General features: G+C 41.0%; 1 protein-coding gene across 1 annotated transcript in view; it reads right to left on the bottom strand.

Annotated features, from left to right (window-relative positions):
- Positions 1–12,100, bottom strand: part of LOC103371687 (corticotropin-releasing factor receptor 1) — a 104,733-nt gene that overhangs the window by 90,675 nt on the left and 1,958 nt on the right. The window contains exons 2-3 of the mRNA XM_008301096.1: positions 10,535–10,594; positions 10,034–10,159 (exon numbers count right to left, since the gene is read on the bottom strand). Of these exons, the coding sequence (XP_008299318.1) occupies positions 10,034–10,159; positions 10,535–10,594 (186 nt within the window). The remainder of the gene's footprint in view (positions 1–10,033; positions 10,160–10,534; positions 10,595–12,100) is intronic.

Genomic DNA, 12,100 nt, shown 5'->3' on the forward strand with positions numbered 1-12,100 from the left:
AGTCCTGGAACTTTTCTGACACACCTCGTATGCTGGAATAAAGTCTTAATTAAGAACTTTGTTTTTACTCATCAGCTCAAACTTTACAGATTTCCATTCTGAGATCACACTTGTTTCTTGCTACAATCCACACAAACGGATTGCCGAGTGGCCCGGCTGCACCGGCGTGTCACTTTCCCCCAAATACACACTGACGTTTTCTGTAATTACGAGCCTCTGGACAATCACGATGTGCCAAAGTCGTCCCTCTGTCCCCCACACATCAACCTCCTCTGTGTGTGTGTGTGTGTGTGTGTGTGTGTGTGTGCTGTGTGTGAGCGGTGGCTTGTTGGCTTGGCTGGTCACGGCGCGTTGCTCCTGATGTCCAGGTCGTGGGTTTGAGTCCTGTTTGGGCCACTGATTGGTTTTTCCCACGCTCTCTGGGCAGCGTCTCCTTGTCATCAATTAGGAGGTTTTTTTTTTTTGTGTCCTTTCCTGCGACACACTGGGCTTGTTGTTGTGTTGTTGTGTACGACCTCAGCTGTAATAATCTTGTACTTTTATACAGTGCAATCCATTTTTTTTAAAACTCTGTAATGACTTTGTGTTCTGACCGACTCTAAGAGCTGCTTAACTGTCTTTAATTGTTGTGTACCATAATGACTTTGCAGATTGCTTCCTGTCATTTATTTCCATTCCAATACACTAGTTTTCTTCATAAGCAACATTTCTCATCTTTTCTGGCTGAATATTTCACTGTCTTCCTCTTCTTTCTTTACTAAAACCAACTTATATCCTGACTGATTGGACTTGGATGTAGATTTTACCAATACAGACCAGTTCCTTACATTAAAATGCATGTCGTTCTATTTATACGTCGAAGAAGCAGATTTGTTTTGCGTTCATGAGAAACAGGGAAAAGGGGAATTCCTAGGAAGCTAAAAACTTCCCTGACATTTTTACAAGTATGATAAATATAGGATCTCTTCAAGACCTCTGTTTTTTTTCTTCTACATTCGAGGAATGTTTCTTATCATGTCTTCATGTTGTTGCACAACTTTGCATCTCACTGCACCAGCATGTGACATAAAACCTCGACTCAACTTGAATCTTAAAGACACAAATACAAATACTCTCTCTTTTTTTTTTTAAACATATATACATACATTTTTAAGTTGTTTTCTTCAGCTTTTCTGTTCTATACTCCTGTTACAGTTGTGGCTGCAAAGCTATCTGGTTCCAACGACGTTCTACAGAATAGTTCTGATGACAAAGAGTAATTATTCGCCATCATTGACCCCCTGTGGAGATTGTCAAATACATGACAATATTTCAGACTCTGAATAACTGACATGATGAGAAATAACAGTGAAAATTCCAGGCTTTTACCTTTAATAGTTTCTGAGATATTACGGTTCAAACAGAATCAAATTTTAAAAGATGAAAAACAGGCAAAAAAATGGACCGATGGGGCAATTTAAAAAATATATCTCTAAGAGTTCTTGATATATTCGTCTAAAATTTCACAGATATAATTTTAAATATCCATAATTTATGGTAATATATACGTTAAGACACTAACACGGGCACTTTTCCCTTTTTTAAGTCATTAATTTAATTGCTTGTTTTTTTTTTACTGCTGCTACAAAAACTCTCTCGATCCCACAATGATTCACTGAATAATTATGAGAAGAAACGGTAACTTTGACCACCTTAACAAATAATTCTTTACAAACACATTACTCCTGCTTCTTTATTTCATTATCACAGGTTTGATTTGTGATCTAAAGAAGTTTTTCTCTGGAAAAAGACACTTTGCTTGCTGCAGAACCCAAATAAAAAGCCTGTGATAATGGCGTGGTTTTAACTTTCCTCTGCAGTTTCGCTCACTTTTTCGAGCACAAATCCCCAGAAAGATGTTTAAAAGACCACAAATCTGTCTCTCCTTCACTTTAAGCCTGGACAAACCATAAATTCTCTCTAAAGTGTGAACAAAGTGTAGTGAATTTCGCAGCTTATGCAAAGCCTTCGCAGCTGCACTGGACCGCATCGCACAGTGATCTGAGACAACCAAAGATTGCACAAGCTGATCTTTTAAGAGCAGAAATCCCTTCAAGTTTGTTTCTAGAACTACTCTGTAAGACATTTTCTCATCGAGGGTAACACCCAAAGTTCTAATAAAAACAGCACTTGAGTAAAAAACGCTTTACAAAGATGTGTACGCTGCTGTGTTAAACAGCAGGAATTGATAAAGACCTTGTCTCATGGTGGCAGTGAATCAGTCAGCGGTGAAATGGAGTGGAAACACATTAGGTACAGCCTGTTCAGCCTGTATGGCCACATTCTTTGGTGACTATTTTGGTTCAGACGATAATAATAAAAAAATAAAAATCACTGCGCTCAGGCATGTCAAGCTCTCTTAAATTGCAGGCAACACTTTTCAACACCTCCACAAAACATCCAGTCTCTCAGCTATAAAAGCTGACAAAGTGTTTCCTGCGAAAACACCAAATCCCAATCATAACATCTAACATGTGCTTGCGGTTGAAAAGAGTCGCTTCGTTTCGTTGCTGGAATGCGTTGAAATGAGCGTCAGACACCACACCGTAAATTAACGCAGAGCACCTGAATGAGCGGTGATCTTCAGTTCGTCTGGCCGCACAACCAAATTAAATATTATTCACGATTTGGGCTTCCCACAGCTCAGTGAACATGACTGACCGCCACATTGACATTTAAGGAAACTGCCCATGTAGATAAAATCCCTGCGTTTCAGCTTGAGCAAAACGGACCTTTTTTAAACCCTTTTCAGAGTAACATTGGCCACACACCTGAGTGGTCTACAGCGCTGCAGTAACCGAGTGGAGACTAGAGGCTTCAGTCGGTCTACTGCGCTACAGTAACCNAGTGGAGACTAGAGGCTTCAGTCGGTCTACTGCGCTACAGTAACCGAGTGGAGACTAGAGGCTTCAGTGTGCACGCCTGTCCAGCTAGTATCTACCGTAGCCCAGCGGTCCTCAACCTTTTTTTGCACCACGGACCGGTTTTAAGCAAGAAATTTTTCTACGGACCGGTCATTACGCACATAACAAATAATGAATTTTTTTTTCCATTGAAAAGTTTCATAAATGAATAAAATTAATTTTTATTGCTTAACATGTTTACTTTTTCTCCTGTCTCAGTATCGAGTCTCTCCCACTTTCCAAAGCAGCTCTCCTGAGACGTTTGTTGTTGACTGATGGCTTCGTTTAGCAGCCGGGCATAAAAACTGTCAGTCAAGTGCGGGAAACGAACACAAACGGAAGTGACGGGAAGACGAGCTAGTCATGTTTCAAAATAAAACACCCTGCAGACTCCGCTGGAAATAAAAATAAACCAATAAAATGTTTTTATTCTATCTGTGCGGCCCGGTAGCAAATGACCCACGGCCCGGTGGTTGGGGACCACTGCCGTAGCCTACATGTGAGGCTTTTAGGGAACATCAGCAAATTCTAAAGTCTATCAGCAAGCAGATATTAAGTAAATACAGTGTTTTGGGTACAATTTTATGCATATTTTGTCTCGAGGAGATGCACTTAACTCATGTGAAGAAGAACCTGATTTTTTCTATGATGCAAAAATGTGTACACTAGCAGGAATGTGGCCCAATATGGAAGTAAAAGAAATGCTGTTTATTTAAATGTAGTCTCACACTGTTCTGTTCCATAAAACGGTCCGACTGCACCTCATTATCATTTTACTGTACAGAAAAATAATCTGGCTTGCTTGAAAATGAGAGATTTTCAGTGTTGCTGGTCTGGAGGAACTGGTTGTTTCAGGGGTATTTACAAATAGAGACACGTAGATATCAGAACGGGAGATGAAAGCTGCATGAAATGTGCACTTATACAGGTTATCTAAATGAATAAATCAAATCTAAATCAGTAAATAATAATAATGGTGGTGAAAATAACAGTGACTATCATTTTGATTCCAGGAGACCCATTGAATTCTGGTGAACAAGAACCTTTTTTTTAATGGGAGCTTTTTTGTTTCATAGAATGGTCTTGTTATTCTGCACCGGTACTACCCCGTACAGGGCTACTGGTCCAGCTCTCCGTTACTAGGGTTCTAACTGCCTACAGGCCCTTGACCTAATAGGTTTCTATGGAACTGCTTAAGCTGGTGTCAAGGAAACTGGCCTAGCTTCTGACTGCCTTAATCCAGACGTCTACCCCGCTTCTTCCAATAGGCAACCCAACTAAGCAGCCTCAGTAGCTAAATCACCCACTAGACACGCCTGTTGGTGGCAGCTTTCCTCTTAATGGAACGAGCACTTGGTGAATTGCTAGGTTTGATTTTGGAGGTTTGGCATTACTAACCCCAGGGGTATGTTTAAAAATTCTATTTACTTTGACTTAGAATAACCGTGGGCTGCAAGGTGGCGCAGTTGGTAGCACTGTTGCCTCGCAGCAAGAAGGTCGCCGGTTCGCGTCCCGGTGGGGGCAACGGGATCTTTCTGCGTGGAGTCTCCATGTTCTCCCCGTGTAGCGTGGGTTCTCTCCAGGTTCTCCAGCTTCCTCCCACACAGTCCAGAAACATGTTGAGGTTAATTGGTGATTCTAAATTGTCCGTAGGTGTGAATGTGAGTGTGCTTGGTTGTCTGTCTCTAAGTGTAGTCCTGTGATAGACTGGCGACCTGTCCAGGGTGTCCCCTGCCTTCAGCCTGAGTGGGCTGGGATAGACTCCAGACCCCCCGCGACCCTAATGAGGATTAAGCGGTGTATAGACAATGGATGGATTGAATAACCGTTAAGAACCACTAAAAGATTATGTGCACACAATTGTCTAACTTTTTACTACCAGCCGATACTTGAGATGACTCAATAAAGTAGAAAGAGAAGTCAAAGAAGTAGAAAAAGACGAGTAAAGACTAGTAAGCAACTGGTTATTTAAATGTGGCACCATTCTGTTCTGAACTTCATTATAATCATCATTTTGGACGTAATCGTGCAGCTTTAATCTACAGTTCACTGACCAAACTGAAGCTGAGGAGTAACTTTTTCAGGCGGTTATAACTGCTAAACCAGCACCAAGCTACATTTAAACCATCACACATCTTAATTGAACTTCTGACCCCGTAGCATTTACTTGACAAACTGTACAAAAATGTCGTTAGCTGTGTCACTGCAGACGAAACCACTAGTTTGCTGTGTTTACACACTTATAATACAAAGCAAGAACTGTTTTATTTATATCATGACAAAGTGTTTGTGAGGCTTTGTGCTTTTCAATGACATTTAATTTGTCAAATTTGATTCAGAGCAGGCTGATTCCAATTTTTTTTCTTTTTTAAACAGTCCAAGTATGATCACTAATATTGCTGAAAGTGACATGTGTCTGTTCCCTCCAGTTAAAATAATGGCATAAAAATAAAAAATCTGAGCTACAGGAGAATAAATCTTTGAAAACAACACAGAATGCCTGCGAGCTTTACAGCATTATAGTCCATTATACTGTAAATTGCTACCTGCTGCCTGAATTTTTGTGTTTTTCTGTACATAAAAAAGACATTTCCATCATAAACGGATGCAGAAAAGCCACAAATTGCTGCATAAATTGGTGCAGAACGCAGGAAATGTGTTTCCGGAGCAGGTATAATGTCGTGCAGCTGTAGCTGATGGGAATGCGAGGATTTTTGCAGCGTTTTACATTAAAACAATGCCGTGTGTGGCTTCTGCACTGCTGATCAACAGGCTTCTTCACATCCAATATGATTTTCTTTATGAATAACATCTTGCAGCCTTGAGTTCGCGTCACGTGTCCTCGATGTTACGGCATCACAACAAGACACCACATTCAGCTCCAAGAGTCCTCGAACGAGAATGGAGAATTAGCGCGTCATTAACGGACGCCTAACAAAAGTCTGTAAGGTCGAAGTGTTCTTTTGTCTATGAACCCAACGACGTTTTGCGCAGAGAAAACACACGGCTTAGATCATGAGATGACGCCCGACAGATCAGGTGTTTCATTCATCTGACATTAAAAAAACCATTAATAATGAATTGATGCCAAAAATACACCTTAAATTTAAAGCAGGCTTTGTTCTATTGTCATGGCATCATCCTGCATCCCCACCAGCTTTCAGCTTCATCCGCAAACACTCGCTCAGCCGCTGACCTTCGCTGGCACAGTCAGCTGATGGACAGTCTTTTTTAAGGCTTTTAGGCTATGCTTGAATGGAGATTATGTTAATCCTAAAGGTGAAATGAACCTCGCAGAGTCAAATTACAGCCGAGCTGCCGCTGAATTACAGCCTCGGCTCACTTTGTCTCTCTCAAGTGGCTCCTCGGGGGTCCTGTGGTGGGTTTAGACTTTAATTCAACCAAGAAACGCGTCGGCTTTCGTCTCATAAATTAAGGTAATTGTGCTCACTGTGCGTCTGTCGGTGGCGTCTGTGTTACCTTCAGAGTGCTGCAGTGTCCTACATAGATACGCATCACGGACCAGATCCAGATTTGATAAGGATCACTGCCAGGAAGGCCGTTGAGAAATTTTGTGTACACAGAACTTGTGTGTATATATGACTCGCGCTCATCAGCATTGTGCAAATATTGTCATTAAAACTAAATTATGCGCCATTTTGCTGAAAACGCTTCAAACGACCACAGCGCATAATTTTAAATCCCATATTAACGCTCATCTTGTGCTTATTTTAATCATCAAAAATGCATTTTAAATTATAAAAAGTTATAAAATTAGGTTATATATCTGCATGTTTTCAGGTGTCTCGTAGTGATTTCTCTCTTTTCCCTCAGGCTGTCGTCCTTTTACATGCTGTAAACACTGAACAGAAATCCCCAGAAGCAGCTGTGCGACAACAACAGATCCCACTACAAACAGGGGCGATGCTACAACTGGACATATTTGAGGATGGATGGTGCATACCTGGGATCGATTGATGTCAGCATCACACTAAATCCAGGCTTAAAATGACAACGTATGACATTGTCTTGTCATGCAAGGTGACAATAGAAAGTCAGGATGTCACAAGAACTGATGCTTTGGTATCAAGTTGCTGTCAACAGTTTGATAGAAGCTGTTCTTCTACAGGACCCAAGGTGTTGATACCTGACAATACCTGACACACTAAGAGTCCTGTATTGAGATACTATGATTTGAGTTTGATGATCCAGTAGCCCAAATTATATACGACCAAAAGCCTGAATGCAAATGTTGTCATAGAGCAATTCAAGAAAAAGGGGAGTTCGAGGATAATATTATTTTGTTTAGATTAATCTAGTAAGTAACATTTTCTTGTTTAGGCTAACGAAGGGGAAAACATTATAGTGTTTCTGTAATGTAATCTTGATTAGATTAATGTACCAAGTAACATAATCTTGTTTCGGCTAACAAAGGGGCTGACGTTATCTCGTTTAGGCTTATGTAGTACCTTGATGTCTTAAGACCAATAAAGCGGCTATTGTTATCCTTTTTGGGTTGATGTGGCAATTAGCATGACCTTGTTTAGGCTAACAAAGTGGCAAACATTATCTTGTTTAGGCTAACGTAGAGGCTAACGTTATCTCGTTTAGATTAATGTAGCAAGTAACATTATCTTGTTTAGGCTAACAAAGGGGCTGACGTTATCTTGTTTAGGCTTATGTTGTACCGTAACGTCTTAAGGCTAATAAAGCGACTATTGTTATCCTTTTTGGGTTGATGTGGCAGTTAGCGTGACCTTGTTTAGACTAACAAAATGGCAAACATTATCTTGTTTAGGCTAACTTAGAGGCTAACGTTATCTCGTTTAGATTAATGTAGTAACATTATCTTTTTAAGGCTACCTTAGGGGGTAATATCTTGTTTAGATTAAAGTAGCAAGACATATTGTCTTGTTTAGGCTAAGGTAGTGGCAAACATTATCTTGTTTAAGCTAACGCAGCGGCTAACATTGTCATGTTCAGGCTGACACCGAGGCAAACATAAACAAGTTTAAACTAAGGAATGAGCTAACATCTTGTTTAGGCTAACACTGGGGCTTACATTATCTTGTTTAAGCTAATGCAGTAGCCAACATTATCATTTTCAGGATGACATAGAGGCAGACATAAGCTAGCTCAAACTAAGGAATGGGCTAACATTTTGTTTAGGCTAACATTGGGGGTAACATTATCTTGTTTGGGCTTATGTAGTGGCTTAAATTGTTAAGGCTAGCGAGCAGCTAACGCTATCGTTTTTAGGTTAACATTTCCTTGTTGGGCTAAAATTGTGACAAAAAAATCTTGGTTAAACTAACGTACAGGCTAAAATGATCTTGTTTAGACTGAAGCCAACGCTAACATGATGTTTCGACTGATGTAGCCAATAGCTCAAAACATGAACTGGATGCTCCTGCTAACATTACTATCTTCGGCTTGTTTTTTTAAATAGAAGAGTAAATGTTGAAATACTATCATTTGATTATAGCTATTTTGTTTATTTCATTTGGTATCAAGAATGGTGGTATTTCCAGTCATACAGATCAGCCCCGTTTCCCTGCTGTTTGACTCTCAGCTGGTTCAACATTTGACTTTGCTAAACTGGACCGTTTCCACATCACTGAAGTCATCTGACCGTGTTACTTCTGCCTTATTTTGTCGTCATCAGCTGCTGCAGCCGTATTCCAGAGATTTTTTTACTCTCTAAGGAAACTGCGACAGCTTTCCCTACAGTGTATCTCACTACCAGCGCTGCTTTTAGCCTAATTGAATTCAACGTTTTCTCTTCTTGGTTGCAAACACCCACTGTATTTTGAAATACCATCGGCCCATTCTGAATCAAATATGGCATAGTTGTGCGTCGTTAGAGCACCGCAAGTATTTAGTAGGGAGTGTGTAAACAGCACAACAGTAGTTTGTTGCCTCTTCTGTCATCAATAGGGACTCATACCTGTTGTGCAGCACGCTGGGAGTCCAACAAACAGAAATGCTTTTAAGCTTTTAGTCTGTTGATATCTAGTCGTGCACTTTGAGGTGCTTCTGCAACAGCTTCAGTTTTAAGCCGTCACCGTTGACGCTCGGCCTGGACCAAAGTGGTGGACCGATCAGCAGACACCGAGCCGTGCCCCACGTATAAAACATTTATTTTGCCTTTTTGGGAGTAGATTTTCTCCTACAACAGAGCATGAGATGTCATTTACAGAGCAGATCTGTTTGCAGCAATTTAACGAGTTCAGCAATAGTTCGGCACCGGAGCAGAAACCTGAACCACTTTATTACTTTTACAAAAAAAAAAAAAAAAGCCCTACTGAAGAATCTGAAACATACACAGAGGCTCTACACATAAATGGAGGTGAAGCAGTGTGAGTCTAAGCCCCAGATCCTGCTTCAAAGTGTGGACTTTACTGGAAATAAATTAAGTATGAAGACTGGTAATGACATTTTTCTCCAGCGTCCAATGTCTAACAGTGTTTCCATCATTTTAATCCCCCCACTGCTGCCTCAAAACTCTTATAATATAAAGAAACTGTATGACACATTACATTTAGTTTACAAGCAAGCGGATAATTTCATTTTTATCAGCACAGTCTGGGCCATCCGAATGTGAGCTGCTGTAATATGGAATTTTTTAACATTTATTTCATTTTTCAACACACAAAACAAAGAAAACAATCAACAGAAGAGACCCCATATAGGAAATAGACTTAAGCATTTCACACAACAGCGGTTTGAGTGCCATTTTATGATATTATCTTATCATTTCTACCATTTAATCGGTGATACAAACACCATTTTCATAGCAGGAGCTTGTTTTGAACTCCCTTTCTTTTGGCACTTCATGCTTCATTATCTGCAGTAGTCCTATTTTGTGTACACGTGTTTGTTTTTCCGTTTTACACTTTTTTGTGTCTCTCGCTAATTTGTATGCTCATGCTAATTTCTGTATACACAATTACGTAAACAGGATTTGCCCGAGGGGAAGTTGAGCGGAGGGTGGAAGATGGGTGGGAGGAGGGGGGGATCAAATTAAATCTTGTTTTTAATCTATTGTGTCTGGTTTTTGTTTGGCAGGAGCTGACGGCGTGCGGACTTACTCGTGGTGTTGTATCTGACGCCGTAAAACATCTCCGGACAGGGTCGTGACACCATCTGGCCGGCGCTGCTCCTGGGCCAGCAGGTGCCAATGCCGTCGATGGAGGTGTCACAGTAGATTCCCGAGCCTGGAACGGGGGTGGACAGAAATGTCAGGCGCAGACGTGCATACATTCCCAACGTGGCGCAGGACTACATATAGCCGGGGTGAAATTCTGACAATGCTCCAGTGATCTGGGCAATAAATTGTGGAGCTGAATAAGCTGTTTGTGTACTCAGGTTTTAATGATTACTCCTGCGCTTTGGTGAGCTGAGCCGAGCATCGTCTCCTGTGGCACGACTCCAAGTCTATTTCCAGCATTGTTCTTGTCTTTGATGTTAGTCCTTATAATCTGTGTTCACATCAAACTTGTTCCCCATGTGGGGTTTTCCACAACAACTCGACTTTGTGTGTGGGGAATCAGCTTTTACACATCTGAGAAGAGCAAACGTGTCCAACTCACCGCTCCACTGGCCTGTGGCATTGCTCAGGGTTTGGTTCCAGGAGGCGGCCAAGGACTGTACTGCAATCCAGAGAGACAGCTTCATCAATAACCTCAATCTCTGTTTGCCCGGTTTAGAGGAGGCTATGAAAATCTCATTAGATTCAGCTTAACAGCTACAAAGGGTGAGCATTAAAGGGCAACGGTAAACACTGGTGACAGACCTTTCCTCGAGCAATAACAGGATGGTGGCAGCAAATATGAATCTAGACATGCCCCAGGGGGCAGCCCATTATTTCTGTAATAACTCAAGAAGACTCAGATACAAAAGATCCGGAAATAAGGATGTTCTGGGGGGCAAAGTTGACACTTTATTCTAAAGCTTTCATTAGCTTTTTTTTTTATTAACCAGGGTTTTCACACCTTTAAAGGGTGAGAACATGAATGAATCCAAGTGAAAATATAAGATGTGCTTGGACTCTCATCTCAGGAAAAACAAAGCCATAGTCATACGTTGTTTAAAACCACCTATTTTAAAGGTGTGGGGGCATCACAAAGCTGCTTATTCCTCATAAGGAGGGTAATAGTGTTGACAACAGTGTTTGACATTGGAAAATACGCTGGGCAAGTTAGATGAGAAGATTAATAGCATTCCGTCGTTGGTACACTAAATATAATGACACAGCCAACAGCTAGTTAGCTTAGCTTAGCATGAAATCAGTTAGCATTGCTCTGACAAACAGTGAGGAAGCAAACCTGCCAAACTCTTACGCTTTTATATTCCCATTGCATATCTCATCTCTCTCTTACAGCATCTTAAACTAACATGCTCACTTTGTTCTTTTCATTCTGTGTCTATACCAGAAACATTGCAGTGAAAATGCAGGTTAAATTAGCGTCTGTTGTTCCTTGATGACTGATGTCAACATCAGTACTGCAGATTGAGCAGAATGAAACGTGGGAAAGTCTGGCCATGTGGAGGCATGACGACTGTCCTGACAGATTTATAGGGCCCTCAGACTTAACTAACATCACAACTGTCGCGCTTGAGTGTGAGAGGGATTTAAATAGTTAAAAAAAAAAAAAAAACGGGACAAATTATTGTGACACCATGTGTTGCTTGGAAATATTAAAAGCAAAGAGAATTTGGACTCGTGTTTATTTCGGAGCTTGATTAACTGCTTGGTTGATCACTACTTGTTTGTGACTTTGTTTATCCATTTTAGTAAAGTCAGGAAAGCTACCAACGCCTGTAAATCAAACGTGCAATAAACAGCAAGACGCTGTTGCTTAAGCCTTGATTATCCTCTGTTGACAACCACAGATGCGTAGCTGTTATTATACTTTTGTAATACATGAGAGTCTGCTTGGAAGACTCTTGCGTACATGCACAGGATCGACATATCTTGATCGTACACGTGACCACTGAGCATGCACGCTCCTGCCCTGTGCAGATACATACGTCATGCAAAGGGGTCTGTGTGGACTCTTGCGGACTTGGGACAATGACTAAAATTAACGTGGACTCTTGCGGGCCCTTGTGTAATCACAGGTACGCAAAGTTTAACGCCAGACTTACACCTCGTC

The sequence above is a fragment of the Stegastes partitus genome, unplaced genomic scaffold (genome assembly GCF_000690725.1).
Source record: "Stegastes partitus isolate 25-593 unplaced genomic scaffold, Stegastes_partitus-1.0.2 Scaffold1628, whole genome shotgun sequence".
Classification (NCBI taxonomy): domain Eukaryota; kingdom Metazoa; phylum Chordata; class Actinopteri; family Pomacentridae; genus Stegastes; species Stegastes partitus.